We start from the raw sequence: 22,201 nt of genomic DNA, 5'->3' as shown, positions 1-22,201 counted from the left end.
CAGTCCCCATTTCATAGGAATCAGGATGATTCAGTTATACAGGACACGTCAAGTTCTCTGAGTTGAGCTCCTTGCAGGTGGAGATATTTTGGGCGGGGGTATGTCAAAAGATAAAGAAACAAAGGGTTTAATAGCCTAAAAGATAGTGGTTGCTTGTTTGGCCCCCTTTTCAGGCGAGGGAACGGAGTCACGGGTTGGGTGATGTGAGATCTCAGGAAGTGACGGGCTGGCCTTTTCACAGGCGTGCGCCCTGCTGGGGGCAGGAGTGTGGTCAGGGGAGCCAGAACCGGTCGGTACAGAGGGCCGGTGGGCTTGGTCCATTTTGCTCCTCGATGGATTCTTAAAATAGAGTAGAGCTTTCTCAAATAAATGTGTAGAAAGGTAGATTTGGAGGCGGAGGGGGAGAGTCTCTGACCCCTAGATGGTGAGAAGATACTCTGTTCATAAGAGACGGAGGAGAGAAGGAAAGGGCACGGGAAGCCTGTGGGAAATGCTTCTGCCAGGGGTCCCCGCGTGGCCGGAGCTCTTTGACAGGTGTGGGACCAGCTTGCCCTGGGTTGTGATCTGATTGCAGCCAGATTACCTGGCTGCCCCAGTCCTCCCTCTCATCGTCTTTGGAGTGAAGGTGGTGTGGAAAGTTGTCACTTTCTTTATTCTTTCCTGTCATTCAGGCCATTGTGGAACCAGAGAGAGGAAAATCCAGTCCACCAGGTAGCAGCCTCTTCCACTGTCCAGAGAACAGGGCAGAGGTGCTTCACTTCCTACCTGGCTGGAGGAAGAGGGTTTCTTTGAAGGAGGCAGTAGCAATTCTCTGGTCAGAAACGTGGCCCCTGCCTCACTGAGCATGCCTACTGGGGGGAAGAAACATTAGTGAAACATGCAGGCGCATACGTGTGTCCACGCGCGCACACACGGTAGCAAGCTGAGGTCAGCCTGGGAGAGAAGGGCTCAGGGCTGGGAGGGTGTGGAGCAGAGTAACCGAGGTGGTTGGAGAAGGGGGGGCCCTGAAGAGGGGATCTGAGATGTAACCTCTCACATCATCTTTTTTTAAGTCACCTACTTGACTGCAGCTAGGCTGAACCCCCAGAGGGCGTTCCTATGTCTCTCTGTCCACCTGTCACGGCACCTAGCAGAGTGCCTTCCACTTCAGAGACAGTCTGTAAATAAAATATTTGTTGAATAGCCCTGGCTGGTTTGGCTTAGCGGTTGGAGCATCGGCCCGCATACCAAAGAGTCGTGGGTTCGACTCCGGTCAAGGGCACGTACCTCGGTTGCAGTTCGGTCCTGGCCCTGGTTGGGGTTGTGCAGGAGGCAACCAGTCAAAGAGTCTCCCTCACATCAGTGTTTCTCTCCACCCCCACCCCCAACTCTATCTGAAGATAAATGAAAAAATATCCTCGGGTGAGGATTTAAAATATATATATTTGTTGGATGAATGAATTTCTAGCCCTAACCTACCCTCAACTTTTTTTTCTAAGACAGTAAATGTTTGTTTAATGAATAAATAATCGACAGTCAAAATGTTGATTGATTATGACTCAGTTTGACTTACCGCTGATTGTCCATCTTCAGGGCGTACAGATGGTAACCTGTCAAGTTCTGAAACTGCATATCGTTTGCCGTGTTTCAACAGACTTCAATTTAGACTGGATGTAGGTTATAGACTTCAGTGTTTTGCCATGAAAAACAATTCTTCCACCTTAAAGTAATTTTATAAATTTATCGAACCATGTTGATATTTTCTACTAATCTCATTTTCTTAATTAAAAACTTTTTATAAGGTAATATATATTTGTTATAGAAAAGTTAAATATATATATAAGTGAAAAGCAAACAATTTAAATGTGATGTGTATTGATGTATTTATTTGATTGTATTGAGTGAATTCAAAGAACTTTATGATGGAAAATTCCCTGAAGAGTTGGATGTAATCTGTGTTTAAAAATAAAAGTCTTAAAAATTGATTTTTTTCCCCCTCAAGAGCCAAATTCATAAACCGTGCTTTGATTCTGATTTATGGTCATCAAAACTAAATTCTAGATTCAATAGATATTTTCAATTTGTCATTATGTTAAACTGTGTCATATCCACTTAGAAGGTGAAATATGAGCAGAAGGGCTGGCTGACCTAGAAACGTGCTGCCTTCCCTACACATTGCTTATGTCAGCCTTCCTTGGGGGGCTCGGCGTTGTGCACAGCCCCTGTTATTTCTGCCGTTGCTCTATTTTTTTCAACCTGCCATCTTTGGCTCTCCTGTCAGCACTCTGCTTTCTTCCTTTCATTTTCCGTCTCCCACTTCTCCCCAGTCAGCGTCTTTCAGGGCAGATCCCTTTCCTGCTCATCCTTGGGCCCCTTTTCTGTGTGGATGGTGCAGTCCAGGCCTTCAGGGTGGGTCTGTGGAACTGCTGCCTGGGGCTTCTGTTCCTTCTCCCCAGCTTGCAAAGACCCTGACATCTGCTGAGACTCCAAATCTGCCCTGAGCTTGGGGAGGTGCTACCGGGAGGTGCTACCGGGCTATACTTTCAGATGGCATTGAAAGTACCAGAGATCTCTTGGTTATGTGAGACGGGGTCACATTTCCGGAACTTATAACTGCACCCACCCAGACTGGTCAAGTCTGAGGTTCTATAACTGATGTATTCTTGCAGATGACAAGTAGAACCATCCCTAGAGTTAGGTGTACCTGTCCACACTAGTTAACCTGCCTGTTCCCTTTAATATATGCTTAGGAACGAAAGCCCAATACAGTCTTAGACATCTCTTAGAACATTATAATTGCATACTATCATTTTTTTATCAGAACAAACTAGGTACAGTTACATTTTGTCATTTCTGATTCTATAGAGCCATTACTGAGTCACTGAACTACTGTATATAGTGTTAAAATTAACAATTGATTATATATTATAGCAGGCTATAAATTCTTTAAAATACAGTGTTTAGGAGTCTTTTTTATGGGCTGAGCCACTTTCGTTTTAGTATAGTTAAATGCCTCATCAAAGGTGATTATTAATTATATTTAACTTGGTTTCCCCATAAGACTCAGTTTAGGTGAAAATGAGTGAATATTCTTTGAAAAGTAACAATTTGATTTTGAGAAGTATGTGTTTGTGTCTTAGAGGCTGTTTATGTGTTCTAGTCCCTTTCTTCCCCCTTCGAAGATCTTGAATCTTTCTTTGGGTTAAATGTGTTTCTTTCGAGAATTGTTTTGGGAAATACTGATTCATATATATCATATATATGGATGTGTTTATCTTTATTATTTAAAAATGCTTTTTGTTAGATGTTAAGAAGCAACAACTTTAACTCAAATCTAATTTGTTCTTGTACAGAACTGTTAATGTTTCAAAGGTCTTTTCACATACTAGATGTTTCTGAATTAGAAATTCACATAATAATGAATTCAGCTTATTTTGGTTTTCCACAAAGGTTTGTTGTCTGAGCTTAAAATAAGACTGCGGCTGATTCGTATGGCACATATTAACTGTTTATTTGGTTGAAGTCCACGTGTGTATCTCCCATTTCTGATCACCTGGAACATTTGCATGCTGCGGAGCAACCTTACCTTCTATACTTTATTAGATATCCGTCAATTATAAATATCAAGGTTTCACATTAATGTCAAGATAGTGCATCAAAAATTCATGGAATATGTGGCTTTTTCCAAGGGTATTTAATACTTAATGCATTTGTGTCATTTTTCTTTCCAGAGATATTGACAGGTTTTATTAAGTGTTTGTTAGGGAGATTTCATTTTTATCAAGGGACTATAAAGAGAAGCTGCATGCTAAATCAATTTTTTAAAGCCAGAATATTGTTCATTTTTTCATCTTCAAACTCTTGTAATCCATAGGTTTTATGTAAATTTCTTCTTGGTTTATTTTTGTTTTATGTGAGTGATAGTTCAAGACAGAACTTTAATAAGGATCAAATATGCTGACTGCAGTGGTTTTTAATTTCCTTAAGCATAGCTACCAGACCCACACAGTATGGTAAATTCTTCAAAATGTCATACTTACATATTTAGCAATATTACTTCTTTTTATTGAAGCCAAACAAATGATTTTAGATATTAATCTTTCCCAAACATAGTGATTATTTTGTACTAGGTGCAATATTACTGTGCCTCGTCTAGGGTCCGTCCTAGAGAAGGGCATGGAGGAGGGCTTCATGGGGGCGCCTGGCTTGGCATAGAGGATGGATCCTTTTCAAAGTAAGCTCTTTAGGGCCTCAAGTCTGATTGTGAGCTATGGCAATTGTTCATTTCTCCAAGTACAAATATTTATAATGCTCAAGAGAGTGAAAATACCAGTCACTTAAAAAATCTGCAGAAAATCTGTGGCAATATTCTCACCCTGTATGCGAGGGCTGGAAGGTGGGGAGGGAGGGAGGGCTTTGGCAGACCCCAAGACCCCATGGACTCCCCTTCACTGGAGCCTCTGACAGCCGGGCAGACACCCTCTACACCCAACCCCTGTGCATCATAGTTGTTCAGCTAACTGGCCACAAAGAGTAAGTTTTCTGTTTTAGTTTACATTTTTAGTTTTGGAGTACAGGTCTTGTGTTGGAGAATGCATGTCACGATAAACAAAGCCCTCACAGGACTTGGCTCTAGAAAGTGAGGAATATTCCGTTGTTCTCCCTTTTGAAGTATGAACTTAAGGACTTTGATCTATGAACATTTTAGGAACTTGCAGGTAACTTCAGGTTAAGATTACCGTTTTTACAAGGCATCTTTTAAACCTTGGTCTTCCACAGGGGAAAGGCGTGGTCTGTAACAAAAAAATTACTCTGTCCAGTGTTTTTAAAAAATGACTGTCCAGAGCTTCAACAAAGTGTTCTTGGAATAGACATTTTCTTATTCTTGCTCATTTTTTCAGGATATGTGAAAATACTTCTTTTCAGAGCTAAATGTTTTTCACGTGCAAATCATTTCCATATTTTGAATGTTTCAGGATCCTTGTAAAACGATTATAGAAATAGTTTTAAGAGGTAGGGTAGGTTTTTTTGGAAACAGGTTTGCTTGAGTAAATCTGAAGCATAGACATTCTAGATGAACCCAGTTTTGGTTTCCGAGGAGTTGCTATGAAGACCTTGCCTTGGTGTGACTGTCACCTGTCTACCCTGACACCAGTAGGTGGCGGTAGTGTCACAGCGAAGTGGAAGTGATCTGCCTTTCTCCCAACTGTCACATTCTGCTTCGGTAGAACTGCTACATGCCTGCGTCTGTGGCGGGATAGCTTTTCATACCCGAATTATGTGCAGTGGGCGCACCATTGTTTTTTGTTTGTTTGTTTTTTATGGAGATACCAACTATTTCTAACAGATTCCGCAGATATTACATAACCCTACAGCCAAAATAACCTTAACCTGGAAAAAGCATTTGCACATTTCTTCTTGAGTTTTCTTTACAACTTCATCAGGACCATGAGCATGAATTTATATTTTCGGTGAGAAATGGATACAAATAGTAGGAAGGGAAACATTTTGGAGAGTGAATGTTTTATCTTTTTCGTCCCCGAGGAGGTCGCTGTCACTGAATGGTTTCTGTGTGATCCAGAACTATTTAAAGATCTTCGAGTGTTGGAAAGCTCTTTTTCAAGTCATTTTGACATCCAAGCATTCCAATTTTGAGCAACAATGCTTTCCCACTTCCTGGAGTTTGGAAAGAGGCGGGCTGAGCCATGCACGGGAAGCTCTATTTCGTCGTAAGCAAAAGGGCATTTTAGTAATGGAATTTCTGAGGGTTTTCTGTGGTACTTTTAATCATCAAATTTGTTTTGGGTAGAGGGACAGTTCTTATCTGCTGAATTTGTACTTGCATAAGGAAATGCCTGAACACTGTTGTGGTTAGGTTTTATAATTCAGTGGAAAGCATCTTCAGGATTCTTAGGACATGGCTGTGCCTTTTGTATGTTACAAAGAGGGGGCAGTAAGAAGCTGTCGGCCGCCGGATTCTCCCATGTTAGCTATGGCTGACCATGGCATCGAGTTTTTTTCCTTTTAATCCCAAAGATAGACTTTCCTGATATTCCTATTGCACCTAGAAAATGCCCAGGGCACCATGTTGTTTATGTATTGACTTAATAATGTTTTCTTTCATTTCATTTTTATTATCACAACATTAAAAAATTACGTGAATATAATTTTATGTGTTGACTTTCCTTCCAAAGGGTTAAAACTGGGCTAAGGATTAGAGGGGAGCAGTGGGCACCTGGGAGCTAACACCCAATTGGCAGCCTTTTGTAATCTATAATTTGCCTAAAATTGCGCACTGAGCGCAAGCTTTTGTTTTCTAATTGATTTACGGTTTGAGCCACTTTTACCTCATCCCCTACTGTCCTGCATACGGTGCCAGCGAGTACATTACAGTGAGCGATGATAAATTACTGTGCACTTGTGATGCTAATGCGTCAAGAGTAAAACTGTGTGCTACATGGAGCTTCATGCATTAACAGTGGTGCAGACGCAGAACAGCAGAATTTCATTTGTATCTCAGAAATCGCCATTTGTTCATTTGATCACTTACTGCAATCTGTCTATCAGACTGTAATTGAAACTGAAGATTAAAATGATACTGTTACAGCTTTTAATTCCTTAATTGAGACAAAGTTTTTAAGTGCTTGAGAGGTTGGGGGTGTGGGGGATTGTTGTGAAGGGAGAATATGAAATGGATAAGATTTTCTCCTAAGTGTGAAGTTTTGGATATTTTCACCAAATGTTCTTGTGTCCAGAAAAATAAGTAGTAGAATTTAAACACGCTGAATTCTCTCTTTTTAAAATCTGTTTATAAATCTTATCATGTAATTTTACAAAACTATTTTTTCTGATTTTTCTCTCCTGGAGCCACATTTACCATGTAGACGATTCATTTGCACATAACACGTTGATTCCCATCCAGATGATTTGAGTCGGAGATAAATGAAAGGACTTTCCATTTATTAGAGTGCCTTAATTGTCCCTTTTATTGATAAGAGAAGAGATGTGAAATCCAGGCATAAGGGCCTTCGCAGCACATTATGGCAGAAGACACAAAGGAAGTCCGTTGGGATGGACGCAGGACTTTGGGGGCTCAGGTTTCTGTGGAGTGGGCGTGCCTACCTTTTGTGAAGTCAGTCCACCTTAAGTTTTATTTTTGTGCCGTGTCCATGCGTCCTAGTATCGAAAGAGGAAGAAGCAGATTTATGGCGGCTGCTGGGCACAACAAATTAAGTTGACAGTGATGTATGAGAGCATAATAGCATGATGATCCCTCGGCAGCGCGGCTGGACGCCTCCTGCTTCATTTGGCTCTTGTTAGGATCTGTTAGGCAGCTAAATAATGAAATTCTGCTGACTGATTTCTGTTTTCCCTTTTTCTCTCTTCACCTCTGCTTTTTAAAACTTCTAATTCCCAGACCCATCCGCACGCCAACAAGCTGCCCTTGAAGGATTCTTTCACTTACGAGGACTACAGGTTGGTGTGTGGGGGGGAGGGTGTGTGTTGAGTGTGTGCTGAGGGCTGCTTTCCCAGTGAGTCTGGGATCTTGGAAGTGAGAAATGCTTCAGTAGGAAGTGACCTGTGTGGCCATTTAAACCTCAAGACAGAGACAGTCTTTCAGAAGTTTTAATGGGCAGCTGGCAGAGATGTCAGCATTTTAATAGTCATGTAGAAATTGCCATTGACCTGTAGGGGTGGGGATTAGATGAGGCAGCTAAGTGATACTGGAGATTAACATTAGTGTGGAGTAGTCAGGAGGATTTTTACCTTTTTTAAAAGACTGTTTTAGTGTAAGGTGGGACTTCATTTCGAACAAAAGATTTCATTTACGGCACGGTTTAGTAAAAATAGCCTCCACATTTTGTAGAGTTCTTAAAGGATTTCTGGTCAGAAAAGAGTTATATTGTTTGCTTTTCACTGAGGCTTAAAATGGGTGCAGAGTCAGCATTGAGTAAAAGAGGGTGGGGTTGGCATGGGGGGGTCTTCGAGGCAGTGAAGACCCAGGGAGGCCAGGAGAGCTCTGTGAGGACCTTCCTTCCAGGCCTCTCACTTCTCCGGAACATTCTCCCTTAGTCGCTCACTCCTGAATTCCCTGTGGCTCCTCCCACCTCCCCCTTCCTCCTCTCAACCCTAGATTTAATTGTAAATGATGATGAGGAAGCCCACCCATCGCCTTTGGTACTTAGGAAAGGTTTTGAACGTATGTGAGCAGGTGGACAAATCTCAGCTTCTGGTCAGGTCACGACCGCAGTTCACCTCTTTCCTGGTTGTTACAGGTGGGCAGTCTCTTCTGTGATGACACGGCAGAACCAGATTCCGACGGAGGACGGTTCCCGGGTGACCCTGGCGCTGATTCCTCTATGGGACATGTGCAATCACACCAACGGCCTGGTAACAACCTCCTCTGCTTGTGCTGAACTGGGGAAGCTGTGTGGTTAGACTTGAAAGTGGACATTCCACCTACAAACCATTTCTCCCCGTTGCCTCCTCCGGAGGGAACAAACACCCCTCCCACCGCCCACAGACAGAGGCTGGTATTTTGCTCTCCTTGTATTTACTTAATCCCGAATGGGAATTTGAATCTTACATCACATTTGAAAACCACAGTAACCTGCATGTATTTGCAAAGCCATAATTTCGGCTTAAACATTCATTTTCTTATCTTATTGAACCACAGACTAAACCAAGTTTCTTTTTTTTCTTACTCTTTTTAAAATACTCATTTATTGAAAAAAAAACTTTCTTTTAAGTTCTTGGTTTTCTTCCTTTGCTGACTGTATTCCAGTTGTGTAGGTTCTGTGATCCTCCCTGTCCCTTCCCTTCCCCTGACAAGCTGACACATCCTTGGCCCCTTTTATTAACCAGCTTTTGTTCGGGAGCCAGCGCTGGGCTCCTGGTGCCGGGGCTGGAGGGGGCATTTGAGCATTGGCCTTGACTGCTGGACTCAGTTGGCATCTCAGACTGGGAAGCGCTGGGGAGGAGACGTGAAGAGAGCGGGGACATTTCATGATGACTGTTAATTACGATGCACAAAAGGAGGGAGCAGCGCTCTGCTTCTGCGCATTCTTTGGATTCTAAGTAGCAGCAGGGTTGACGGCTGGCTCTGCTGAGATGGTTGTCGAAGAAAGATTTTCTGATATTAATTAGTCCCATCAAAATAAGAGCAACTTCAGAATATTTTGAATTTATAAGCATTATACTGCTGTCCTGGTTTGGTAATTTTTTGTCCATCTTTTTTCAATGTCATCTTTGTTATTATTAGCAGTATTATAAATAGACTGGGAAAATGCTGTAAATGAGCCTTTCACATCTAATTCCGCGGAGTGGTCAGCGCATGGGTAAAGTGTGCCCTCCTGCTGACCTGGGAAGGTCTGGCAACAAGTACATGCTGAAATCAGAGAAGGAGTAGTCCCACCTTGACACTATACTTTTGCCTTCATTTAGATATGCTTAATTTAATTAGACATTTTTAGGAACAGTAGCGTATTTTATTTATTTTCGTTAATGAAGAAAATTTTACATTCTTTGTTTTTTTTCCCTTCAGAGCTGTTTTAAACTGATCATAAGATTGAAGTTTAAAATTCTTTCAAATAGCTTTTAATATTGTGCTATAGTATTTTTCTTTTTCCTTTTTTTGGATTAGTGCATTGGTTCCCATACTTGATCATTACTGTTTTTTGTTTTATGTCTAAAATTTAAAAAGCGCGTACTTTATTGTAAACACGCAAAACCAGTTCAGCAATCCAGAAGCCTGTGCAGAGTCCCTTCCCAGCAGCCCCGCCCAGCTGCCCCGCCCAGCTGCAGGGCCCCAGGTGCCTCCCAGGTCACTGACGAGGGCGCCCTGCACCTCCGGCCTCTGCTGGGCGCGCGAGCCCTCACTCCCACACACTGGTTTTTGTGTTGCTTTCATGTAAATGGGATTAAACTATTCACTTTTCCTCTAAAAGTAAAGAAAAAGTTAGTGTGCCACAAAACAAAAATAATGAGTTGATGACAGCTATTCACGCTGTATTTCTCCTGGTACTATTCATACCGTCTTTAACGCCCCGCGGTGCTGGCAAAATGCTGCAACCTTCGGAAGGTTTGCACACGATGGTCCTGCTGGCTGCCCCTGCCCCTGGAGCGCTTCCCGCTGCATTGTAGGGCTTCGCGGGCAGTTTCGTCTGGTAGAATTTAAGAATCTAGTTTAACACCACAAAATTGTGTATGATATGTATTAGCAGTTAATCTCTTCTTAAAAATAAAGTGCTTGAAGTTAAGGCTGGCTTTTCAGACAGTAGATTTTCTTTTGTGTGTGTGTGGATCCTGACAGTTGGCGTCTGTCTGTTCTGACTGTCACTGAGGGAGTAGATAGAAATTTGTAACCCAGCAACACTGTGTGCTTCCAACAACATCCCAAACCTGCTTGTGGGAGTCAGGGAAGGATTGAGTCTGTGCCAGGAAGGAGCACAGGAAGCAGGAGGAGACGAAGGCTGGACGAAGACCTCAGCAGAGGCTCTGGCCACGCGCAGAGACAAAGTCAGCAAGCTTGTGAGACTTGGTATTAAGCTGTACGAACTAACATGTCTCTAAGTTCTGTGTGGCTTGTTCAGAATTCACGTAAGCCGCTGGATTCCTCTCTGGAAGTAGTTGAATTTACACAGAGAAGCACACTCCTAAGTGGTGTGTAGGCCACTCTGTCAGCTCCAGGAGGGACAGCGTTGGAACAGTCGGCCCTGATGTCTGAACATGTGACTGCAGTCAGGGTGGAGGAGCCTTGGGAAATTCATGCAGGATCGAGGGAGGCTCTTTTCAAGGTCTCCCTGTTTGAGTATTGAAAAATATAAAACATGTAGATTCACATAAGTCTTCAGTCTCACAGTAAAAGCCCAGGTTTTTCTAGTAGCAGACAAAGCACCCCGCCCCACCTGTCCCCACTACACCCTAATATACACAGTCCTGGCCACCAGCAAACCAGCCCACACCCACCTCAGGGCCTTTGCACTTGCTGTTCCCACTGCCTGAACCACTGTCCCTGGGATGTCTACAGGACTTCTCACAGACCCCAAGTGAGGCCATACTGAGCGCCCTGCACAGAATCTTCACACCTCTCCTTCCATAGCCTCCCTTCCTGTTCTGTTGTCTGTCTCCTGTGTTTCTTCCTGTTTGTTTTTATGTATTGTTAGCCTTCCCCACTGCCTTGCTCCCCTTCCCTTGCCCCGTCTGCTTCCCCTCGCTTTCCTGTCTGTTCATGTCCTGTGACATCCCTGTGTGACCACACTAGAGTTCCAGACTTTCAGGGCTGGAGTTGATGGGCAGTTCCTATTTCACACCTTATTATCAAGATCATGTTTGGGGTCAGAAATGTGATTTTGATGTTGGGCAGCAACTTCATGGAGCTCTCCTGCCAGACTACCTGGCTTCAGTTATTTCTCATCACTTGAGTATTTCTTGTTGGTCTTGCAGAAGTGTGAAGGATTTCTAGATACGTGATTCAAGTAACATTGCTTCCAGGGATGTGGGGTTTCCGGGTTGTGTCGCATGGCCTCCAGTCCCAGAGTGCTGTTCCCTAGACTCAAAGTATTTATATTTTGGACCCAAACTGTTGGTACCTTTATTAGCAAGTAGCACTTGTTGGTCTTGAATTTTGATTCTCTAGGGCAAAATGAGGAGGTCAAAAGTAATTAATGAGCCTTTGCAGACAGTCTAAGAGATTGGGGGTAGGGGAGGGACAGACTCCTGGGAAGCCCTGTTTTTTCCCCTGGGGTTCGTGCATCAAGTATGTATTAAAGGCATGTCAGGCATTGGGTGCAGCGTGCTGAGCACCCGGACACAGGTGAAGGCGAGCTCCCACTCCGCCTGGCGGGGAGGCACACAGGTAAATCACCTGGTGTGTGGCAGGGGCTGGGATGGGGCTCAGGAGGACCAGGAGTAGAGGGTAGTTCCCGGCACAAGGGAGGCAGGCCAGTGGCATGTAGGAGGCCAAAGGGAGGCCTGGACCTTCTCATCAGCTGGCTTTGCTCCGGAGTTTGGATGGTTTTCTGCAGCAGAGTGGGGCTCACTGGAAGGCTTTAGACTGGACGGTGATGCTGTGATGTCGCTCGGGCTGCAGGAGGACAGGCCTGGAATTGAGGCCAGTTGGAAGGTTTTGTGAGTAGTAAGTAAGGTAGGAGGGAAAGAACCAGCCCTCAGTCATGGAACTGACCGGGAGGAAACAGTCCAAGGATAATTTAGACAATAAAATGCAAAAATGCTGGCCTGGCCGGCCAGCTGAGGTGCAAAGAGTTCTTTGTGACTTAAGTGCCACGACCTTGATGTTGCCTGCCACGCACCCCACCCCCAGGCAGCAGCGGTTAGGGGAGATCAGGTTGTCCGTAGGTATTTGTAATGGGTTTAGAGCTCTCCCGGTTGTGCCTCAGCGAGAGAAAGTGAAGATGGCACCACTAAGTTACCTCTGTGCTTATCTGAACGCTTTAATTGCTTTAATTTCAGAGTAAAGTATGCACATAACTTAGAAATAGAGCTTTTCCCTGATTTTTTTCTCTAAGGAGAATCCACTTCAGTTTCTTAAATGCCAAACATCAGACAGAGACAGCGTTTGCAAGTCAGTGGGGTTCTCTGGAGGCCCCGGCTCCACAGCATCGCCCAGGGCAGGGCTCAAAGGCAGCACCTTTGTGATGAACGGTTTGTTTGGTTGAGACCAGTGTAAGTGATCATCTATACAGTGTATTTTCCCAAGAGTCCGTCCTTCAGGTACAGAATCTTCCGTAAGAGTTTCTGGTGTAAATAGTGTTAATTAAAATAACTAAGCAGTTCTCTGCTCAGTTTCGTAAAGCATGCACGGTGCACCCTTTTAAGTGCCTGGTAAGGACCCTCCTGAGACCCTCGTTGTTTCCCCCAGATCACCACTGGGTACAACCTGGAGGATGACCGCTGTGAGTGTGTGGCTCTGCAGGACTTCCGGGCCGGAGAGCAGGTAGGTCCTCGTGCCTGCCGGAGTGCGGGCGGGCCAGTGGGCACTGAGTTCAGGCTGTGTTGGGCAGAAAACTTGGGGACTTGAATTCTGACGGCATCACGTGAAATGCTTACTGCAGAAGAGAGACTGGTACTGAAAGGAGAGGAGGAGCGCGGCGGGTACGGAGGGCGGCGGTGCAGTCGTAGCCGTGCTTCCCCAGAGGGCGGGTGCCAGGGCCCCTGCGCGATGCCCCCCGCCGCTCGGAAGTTGGGGAGCTTGCATGCCTTGCTGCAACCTCGCCCTAGCCACACGCGGTGTGCAGAATCAGAGGGACAGCGTCCCTGTAGAGCTGCCTTGTTGCCTTAGTGTAAAGTCTATTACGCGTATGAGAACTGATCCTTTGCCCTGCTCTGTGTTAAGAATGGATGTTAAGTTTCTTTTATGTCCCTTTATTTTTTCTTTACTGCATCTCAGATTTACATTTTTTATGGCACTCGGTCAAATGCAGAGTTTGTGATCCACAGTGGTTTTTTCTTTGACAATAATTCACACGACAGAGTGAAAATAAAGCTTGGAGTGAGTAAAAGTGACAGGCTCTACGCGATGAAGGCTGAGGTCTTGGCCCGCGCTGGCATCCCCACGTACGTAGAAACCAGTGGGCAGCTCTGCCCCGTGCTGCTCGAAATATTTCCAGTTGTATAACGTTTAGTTGGTGTGCTAACAAAAACTTCTCTGCAGTAGCTTGTCTTAATCCCTTTATCCCTGTGACAGCGAGTTTAAACCATGGAGCTGCCTGGTGGTTTACCAGCGTTCTCGGATAAACAGAACTGTGTCGCTGGGAGTGTTCACAGGCAGCTCTAGGGGATATGGCCTGAAATCCTCATGCAGCTAAATAGCTGCTTTGGTATCATTAATGTCTTTCACCTTGAAAACGTTAATGACCTGGATCAATTTGTTTCATTTAATTCTTTGCCACCATTAGTTTCTTTAATGAAGTCGTGATCCTCAGTGATTTCAAGAATTTCTGGTTAAATTCTTTAAGATTTTAGTGCATTTGAGGTGCAAAATGATAAAGAAGACAAGAATTATGATGTATGAGTTCTGCAGGGAACAGAGGAACCCTTCTTAATGAAAATGGATTACCCAGGCCTTTTTTTATTGAACTTGTCAATATTTGATTAATGATTAAAATGTGAACTCAACATAAATTATTGCTAACATTTTTTAAGAACCACGGGTTTGCTTAATTCTCTTAGTGTGTTAAATGCAGCCTGAGGTTACGGCTCTTAGACTGTAAGAACTGCTGGCGGAGGCGGCCACTGCCGTCCTCAGCGGGCAGCCGGGCCTTCCGCCTGGGCGGGGCGCGCTCATAGTTGACACGAGGAGCTGGACCGACTCCTGCCGCTGCTCCTTGCTCCTTGCGGATGGCCACATGGATTGCAGCTTGAGGGGTTTCGCTAGGAGCCAGTGGGCGGCTGCAGCAGGGTGACCGATCTTCTTCCCGTTTGCAGTTCCAGCGTGTTTGCCCTGCACTTTGCGGAGCCGCCCATCTCTGCCCAGCTGCTGGCTTTTCTCCGCGTGTTCTGCATGACCGAAGGTAAATCGTGTCAGCAAGAAAATGTGCACTTTTTAAAAAATTCATGAAAATATGAAGCATTGGGGTTCAGATTAAAGATAAAATTGCTGAAAACTAAAGTACCTTTTGGCTGGAGGTAAGAGGGCAGGAATGGAGAAGATGTCGTACTGTTGTACTCGGGAAATGTTTTATTAACTCCTCAATGTGTTGTCAGTATTCATTTGTCATAAACAGTTCTCAACTGCATTGGAAGAAAACTTCAAACGGTTTCGGATTGTCTCGCTGTATTGAAATTTCACATTTGGAGGTGGGAGTTTTTGATATGCTTCTGGCCCGAAACAGACAGCCCAGTGTCACCGACAGTGTACTGATCTCTGACACGCTGCGCAGTCAGTGATGAGGCGCCGCTGCGTCACGTGGTCGGCAGTGGCCGACTGGCGTCGGGCTTCATTGAGTCTGTTCTGAGTCTGAAATCGCCAGCGGCCTTTGCATGCCGGCTGCCGGTGAGAGTGAAGGATGCTGGCACAGTCTGCTTCCCTCGCCAGTGCTCTTGCCTCCAGCCTCTTTCCAGGCACAGAAAGAGTTAAATACATGTGCTCCATGTTTGCCTAAGACGAGTCATTTGGGGTTTCTTACTGAGATTGGTCCCATTGTGCTGGCCTCTCACTTTCCATCTGAAACTGCTGCGCATGCCCTGGCTCCGAGGCTTCGTTTTCAGTTGTGTGTGTGTCGCTGTCGTTAACTCCCTTAAACCCTGTCTGCGCTGAACAGAGCGGGGCGGAGGGCGGAGGGAGCACGGAGCAAGCGAGCGGCCGCCTACTTGAATGGACAGGTGTTCCGAAGACAGCTACCCCAGCACTAAGGACGGCATTTGAGCTGTGACAGTAGACCATGGCCCGCAGAGGGGACCGCTGGGCTCTGCTGTCCCCAGCTCCCCAACTTCATGCCTGGATCCAGCAGGGGTGCTGCCCAGGTCCAGGGCCTTCATCAGGAGGGAGGTAGAGGACACGTGTCCCTCACGAGCAGCCCCGTTGTTGTAGCCTCACCATCACTCAAGTGCGAGCTTTTGGTGACTTCGTACTTTGGGAGGGGTTCAGCACATCAGTTCCATGGAACGAGTGTGAGTTAGGGTTGACTGTGGGCTATTCTTACATCTAACAGGTACAAAGTTGAATGTCACAGCTCACATGCTGAAGGAATTTATAGTGACGAGGCGACAGCGATGGTGGCCGTATGATGTGTGAGCGCCCACTGTGTGCCCGCACCTGTACTGCGCATGTGATGTTAGCCACTGTCAGCCTGGTGCGAGAGCGGTGTCCACGTGGCTGATGCAGAAATGCCAGTTCATGTAGGATGAGGAGCTTGGCCACTCTGCCAGCAGGCGATGGCCCTGACTTGGAACGCAGCTCTGCCCATTCCAGAGCCTGCGCCCCAGGCACCCCAGGTGGCTGCTGCTGGTTGGCAGATGAGACCTTAGTAGCCGAGGTCTGGAGGAGGAGCCAGGCTGAGGAGCTAGGGCCCTGCCGCTCTGGGTGACCAGATGCTCATTCCCACAGTGGTTGGGTGGAGCTGAGGAGCCCCTGTGAGGACAGGGTGGCTCCGGGGCGTTAGCAGAGGAAGGCAGGGGGGGCAGCCACTGCAGGAGCCTTGCTTTCCTTTCCCGGGTGTCCCAGACCCAGGTGTCTCCAGGTGACCCAGTCTCCTCCTTGTGTGGGTTTGATCTCTCCAGCAACGTGGAGTGAGCCAGTTTCCCTGTGGGAAAGGGGCAGAGAGGACTGCCCCTGCCTGTAGCTCGGCAGCGGGGGAGGTGCGAAGCGGGCAGGAGCCTCGGCCCTGGGGTTGCCGGGAACACCCTCCGCCACGGAGGGGCATTCCACATGCCGTCACTGCATACGGAAGGTATAAACGGAAGGACCAAAAACCTGGAAGATCCTGACTCTTACCACCGTCTCTGAACTAAGGCAACTTAATGGATTTCTTTTTTGAACATTAGATTAACTTCCATTTTGTTTAAAAAGAAAAACTACTGGAATCATTTTAGATCTGCGGTTGATTTTTTCATTTTTCATTAGTCATAGACGGTTTGTCATGTCAAGACAATTGATGTATCCTTTGAATTACTCTAATACTGGTAAAAGTTTGGTTTGCTGGCAACAGAAGTTCTTGCATCTGAATTGTAAATAGTGACAGCTGTGGGGCATTTCGCTCTGAAAGAGATACTGTCTCATAATTACATAAGAGCCCGGATTCTTGCGCGTGAATAGGACGGCATGTTTTGGGCTTTTGAAGATAATGTGCCAAGAGATAAGCTGCTCTGAGCAGTTGCCGAGTCCTTCCCTCTTCTTCAATATAGTGGAAGGTAATTGAAATGTTCACTGTGTTTATTTGTAATTGCTGCTTAAACTCCTGACAAGTGAGGGACATTGCAGGTTTTTCATTAACCAGGTTTTTCTGGTCCATTTTCTTGTTTTTCTCAGTGTGTGGTTTACTTGCTGTAAGATGGGATAAATGGCTTGGTCAGGTCAGCTGCTGGAACAGCCCCGATCGGACTTAAATGTAGAAGGCCCGCCACTGTGTTCGGCTGTGGTTTGTGTTTACTCTTCACAGTGTTCACCTAAATGTCTTTCTGACCCAGTTGGTGTGACAGAGCTCATGGCTTGTAGGAAGGGTGTTGTCAAAATGCCTCTATAGATTGTCTTTAAAGAATTGTCTTATGAAACTGACCAAAGGTTCTCAGTGTCCCTCAAAAAAACCATGAAAAATGGAGGCTTCATGTGGATTCCAACTCAGGAAGCTCACTTGGTTTTCCTGCCCGAAGCTTAGCTCTCACTCACTCTGGAGAGTGTAGAAATGGCCTGTCTGGATGAGCCGCAGAAAAGTGACGTTGTTGGAGAAGCTGTTTTATAAGGTGGGTTGCTTGTTAAAATGAGAAAGAGTGCTGTTCCCCTAACAGATGGTTGTTTGTACTTCTTGTAGACGAGCTGAAGGCACATCTGCTAGGAGATAATGCTATCGACAGAGTCTTCACCTTGGGTAACTCTGAGTATCCTGTGAGCTGGGACAATGAGGTCAAACTTTGGACATTTCTTGAAGATCGAGCCTCGCTTCTTTTAAAAACATATAAGACAACTAGCGAGGTAACTTGATTGAATGAGGATTTGAGTTCTGTCATATTTTAAAAGATGCTTAATAAGAGATTTCTCCCCACAATGTAAATCACTGCAACTCTTTTTTCTATTTAACATGTTTACACTTACCGAAAGGATCATATTGAGGCATGCATCATTGATTAAAAGATAAATGTTTACATTATTTGATACTTCTCTATAATTTCTAATTGATACAGTACAACAGATAGAAGCTTTTATCCCTGCTTTCAGGGTTGGCCATCGAGTCACTAACTTGAAGTACTTCTCATTCATCATTCATTCATTCATTCATTCAGCCATTCAGCCATTCAGCCCAGGCTGAGCCCTGGGCCTGTGAGTCTCTGTCAGGTGGTTAAAGCACCATTTGATTCAGGATCTTCTTTTTGTTTTATGATCGGTTCACTGAGGCATAGTTTACACACAGCACATTCACACCGCTCAAGTGTCATCATGATGTAACTACACAGTCATGCAGCCACCTCCACAGTCCAGTTCTAGAGCCTCATGTCACCCCCAAAGGCCCCTCACGACCCGCCTCCAGGAACAGCTGATCTGCCTTCTGTTTCTGCCGATTTAAAACTTCTTGTGATTAATTTTGCTCTTTTTTATTTTCTAGGAAGACAAGTCCTTCTTGAAAAGCCAGGACCTTTCTGTTCGAGCAAGAATGGCCATCAAGTTGCGTTTGGGTGAAAAAGAGATTTTGGAAAAAGCAGTGAAGAGCGCGGCTGCGAACCGCGAGTATTACCGCAGGCGAATGGAGGAAGGGGCTCCGCTGCCCAAGCACGAGGAGAGTGACCCCGGGCTGCTGGAGGGCGGCGGGGCGGACTCACGGCTGCCCCTGGTCCTGCGGAGCCTGGAGGAGGCCGGCGTGCAGGAGGCCCTCGCCCTCTCCGAGGTCGTCAGCCGTGCGAAGGCGGCGGAGAACGGGCTTGTCAACGGCCAAAACTCTATCCCCAACGGGACCAGGTTAGCAAAGGAGAGTTTAGATGAAGAGGAAAGGGAAAGAGCGACTGCAGACGCCAGAGAACCTCCCTCGGAGAGCGCTGGGGAGGCCGCAGAGCCCCTCTGAGGGCGCGGCCGCCTGGGGTCCGCTCAGCAAGTTCATGAGCACGTCACTTACAGCTGCAGCTCCTGTTTCACGTTTTGTTTTTGTTTTTGTTTTTTTTCTGCAGAGAGGAAAGTGTTTTTGCTGCTTTATATAAAAATAATTTTTTTTAAGTTATTTAAAAAAATCTAGCTTCCCTTTTTGATTAAGATTGCCATCTTGCTTTTAGGCAAAACAAACAAGTTATCAAACCCTGGCAGCAAAGGGGGAAGGGGCGGCGCCATGGAAGGTGTGGCCGGCAGACCAGTGTGGGCAGTGCTTGCGTCCTGGGGAGGGTCCAGCTCCTCCCTAGGGGCCTGTCTTTGTGCGGCAGAGTGCACGCCTGCTCTGCCTCCTGCCGGAGGGCGCCGCGGGCTGGCGGCTCGCCTGGGGTTCCCTGTGGGAGGGGGCAGTCTCGCAGCCTCGGACAGGCTTGAGGTTTGGACACTTGTCTGCTCGAAATCTTTTTCTTTTTCCTAAAAAGATAACACTTCAGTACCAAAAGAAGGTAAGGTGGCAGCCTTATTTTAATAGTTTTAAATGTTGGTGATAACCCTGATTATATAAAAGACACACACACACACACACACACACACACACATCTAGTGGTCTCTAAAGATTTGTTTACTTTGTGTGTTTTGTTTTACTGTATTAAGAACGTGTCCCTTCTCCTGGAGTCAGCAGGACATGCCCCCTCCTAGTCGCACATGTGGCCGCGGCGCGTCGGCTTCCTGTGCAGGTGACGGAGCCGGGAGCTCGCGGGCACAGCCGCCGCTCTGCGTGCCGGGCTCCAAGCGAGGCAGCTCCCGGCTCTGCTATTCCCACAAGCTAGAGAGATTTTCAGAGCTACACTTTTGAGTAAAAAGCCTTATTAAAAGGAAAACGTGATTAATATATTTGTCTATTCCTTTTCTTTGGAGTGGAACAGGCTCTTTGAATCGAGCTTTTATGCAAACCACCCTACCCCCCCACCACCCACCAGGCAGGGTTTTCGCCTGTGCTGGGCCGTGCACGGTGCCGGCTCCGGGGAGTCGGAGAGGATGGAGGCCTTGCTCAGCCCCTCAGCAGCGGCTGGGTGGTGCTCTGCAGGGGGCGGGCCCCACGGCAGCAGGAACCCAAGAAGAGGAGCTCTTAGTTTTAGGGGAAGTAAAGGCTTGGGGTGGTGTCCTGCTGGGGGAGGGGGACACCCACCCCCAGAAAGCCACCAGTTTTCAGACTGCGGATTGCTGGTCTGAACTGTGTATTTTCGCATCAACTCTGATGGTCTGTTAAGCACATGACTTAATTGGAAAATGCTGTGTCAGTTCTTCACCCAGCCGTCTTGGTGAACATCGCTGCCACAGATTGTCTCAGGATGATCTGCCTCTCCTCGGAGAAGACACGCGGATACCTGGCTTCACCACATGCAGACCCGCTTCTGGAGCTGCGCAGGGCAGGGAACCTGCTCGTCCGACCCGCGTGGCCACTTTCATCTCTGTGGGGTCGGCAGCCCTGTCGTGCGATGCCTTAACTTGCCTGCGTTGTTGGTGTGCGCGCAGTTCGAACCCATCCATGCCAGGACGCCTGTGGCTGCCAGCAGCCTCTCGGCCTGAGGTCCTTCACTAAACGTGGGAAGTAGGCCCTGGCTGGCGTGGCTCATCGGTGAGAGCGTCAGCCCGGGCACCAGAGGGTCGCAGGTTCGATTCCTGGTCAGGGCACATGTGGGAAGCAACCGATCAATACGTCTCTCGCACATCAATGTTTCTTTCTCTCTCCCCCACTTCCTCCCTCCCTTCTACTCTCTCTGAAAATCAGTGGTAAAAATACCCTTGGGTGAGGATTAACAAAAAAAAGGGAAAATAGTCTGTGACTTACATACTAATTTCCAAAAGGCGCTGGGCGCCAGGGCTGGCAGAGAAGCCCCGCGACCAGAGCTTTCACGATGAATTTGTCCGTAGATGTATTTGCTCATTGGAGTGAAAGTTTTCGAGTCTAATGTTAAGTATGTCCTTTGAAAAAACACACACAGATCACACATAAAATAACATCATGGGATGGGATAGTTTTGAAAATACTCCCTGTAAAAGCTTCCGAGTTTGGAGCTAAGAGCCCTGTGCGGAGCCGGGTCAAATTCACGAGCTCACCGCCCCGCCAGGATGTTGCAGCGTCCACCTCCGGCCCCCGTTTCTGCACTGTAAGATGAAAGAATGTGCTAAATTATCCGAAGTCCCTGCTTAGAAACTTGGAGACGCTTCTGTTCATGAATTCCCCGTCCACGGGGTCTGTTAAGGTTATTGCATCAGTGTGAGTGGAAGTTCGGCTCCCAGTGAGGGCAGTCCGAGTCCGTGCCGTGGAACGGCGTTCGTGAGAACAGAACTCGTGTCAGGAGGTGGAGTGTATGCCGGATGCACTGCTCCTTGAGTGGGTGGAAGGCCCTGCCAGGGTTGCTGAGGGCGGGCGAGACCAGGGCACGTGCCCCCTCTGCCCCGGGCAGCGCCGCAGCTCTCGGGCTCGGCCCAGGGGCCACACCGGGCGTGTGGAAACGGAGGAGACGTGACCACATCAGCACAGAGGGGCCCTCACTGCCATCTGCCATGGAAATGGACCTTTCTCCCAAACCGTTTGGAAGTTCACTCTCTGTCCTTAATGCGTTCGGAGCGGGGCTGTTCAGACTGGCCATTGGAAGGACGCCAGCTCCGCTGTTTTGTTAGCCCTGTGTGTGATTTGTAAACAGTTCGCAGTTAGGTTTCACCAGCCCAGAAAAGCCACTCCGCTTTCCACGCAAGCTGGCGAGTGATGCGTGACTTCCCCCCTAGTTTCCAGGACAAGCTCACAAGAAGATGTATCTACTTATTTTTGAGAGATGGGGTGAGACATTAAAAACAGTCTCAGGTTCCCAATACACGTGATTATGCTCAATCCTTCACTTAAAAATGAGGGAATTCATTTTCTCTAAATCGTCACTGTATTTTTTGGTGGTTGATGTGTACATACTAGAGTGAAAGATGTAAAAGAAAGAAAGAACGAAACCCAACCCAAAGGAAGTACCCGTGACGAGGTCAGAACCAGAATAGTACTGCCTGTAAAGAAAGTCCGGGGATCCCATGGTGCTGGTTTGGGGGTGAGTTTCAGAAAGCCCGGAACGTCAAAGTGTTGACTGTAACTGTGGCTATGGTGAAATGCTTTTTATGTGATATATTGTGCTATGTTCATGTTATTATTGATCTGGCAAAATGAACGTGTTCAATAGTGTATAGCCGATAACCCGACCCGAGGTTTTGGCTCGCTTTTATTTAAATGTCAGTTTCAGGTATGGTTAGAGTAGAATCTGATAACCTTGTTAGGGGTCACCCTCCTGTTTAATCAGCAGCACCTCATCTAATATATTCCTAAAACTCTGTGTGTAAATTGAATTTGAGGCACTCAAATTGTATTTAAAAGTACTGCTGAATTTGTTATTTAAATGAAGCTGTTCAGGGCTGGTCCTGGGTGTGCCTGGG

The 22,201-nt window shown here is 46.6% G+C and overlaps 1 protein-coding gene across 4 annotated transcripts in view; it reads left to right on the top strand.

The window, feature by feature from the left end:
- Nucleotides 1-19,616, top strand: part of SETD3 (SET domain containing 3, actin histidine methyltransferase) — a 63,248-nt gene extending 43,632 nt beyond the window's left edge. For 3 of the 4 annotated variants that reach the window (XM_036262363.1, XM_036262355.1, XM_036262374.1), the window contains 7 exons: nucleotides 7,397-7,455; nucleotides 8,256-8,370; nucleotides 12,860-12,934; nucleotides 13,388-13,554; nucleotides 14,425-14,510; nucleotides 17,466-17,626; nucleotides 18,255-19,616. In XM_036262363.1, coding sequence (XP_036118256.1) covers nucleotides 7,397-7,455; nucleotides 8,256-8,370; nucleotides 12,860-12,934; nucleotides 13,388-13,554; nucleotides 14,425-14,510; nucleotides 17,466-17,626; nucleotides 18,255-18,707 — 1,116 coding nt within the window. In that variant the 3' untranslated portion in view covers nucleotides 18,708-19,616. Of the gene's footprint in view, nucleotides 1-7,396; nucleotides 7,456-8,255; nucleotides 8,371-12,859; nucleotides 12,935-13,387; nucleotides 13,555-14,424; nucleotides 14,511-17,465; nucleotides 17,627-18,254 lie in introns of those variants that run through there. The other variant, XR_004959661.1, reaches the window with a different exon arrangement.
- The last annotated feature ends 2,585 nt before the right edge of the window (nucleotides 19,617-22,201 follow it).

This window comes from Molossus molossus, unplaced genomic scaffold (genome assembly GCF_014108415.1).
Source record: "Molossus molossus isolate mMolMol1 unplaced genomic scaffold, mMolMol1.p scaffold_m16_p_1, whole genome shotgun sequence".
NCBI lineage: Eukaryota > Metazoa > Chordata > Mammalia > Chiroptera > Molossidae > Molossus > Molossus molossus.
Note: the sequence above shows the minus strand (reverse complement) of the source record. Positions and strands in the feature narration are given on the sequence as shown.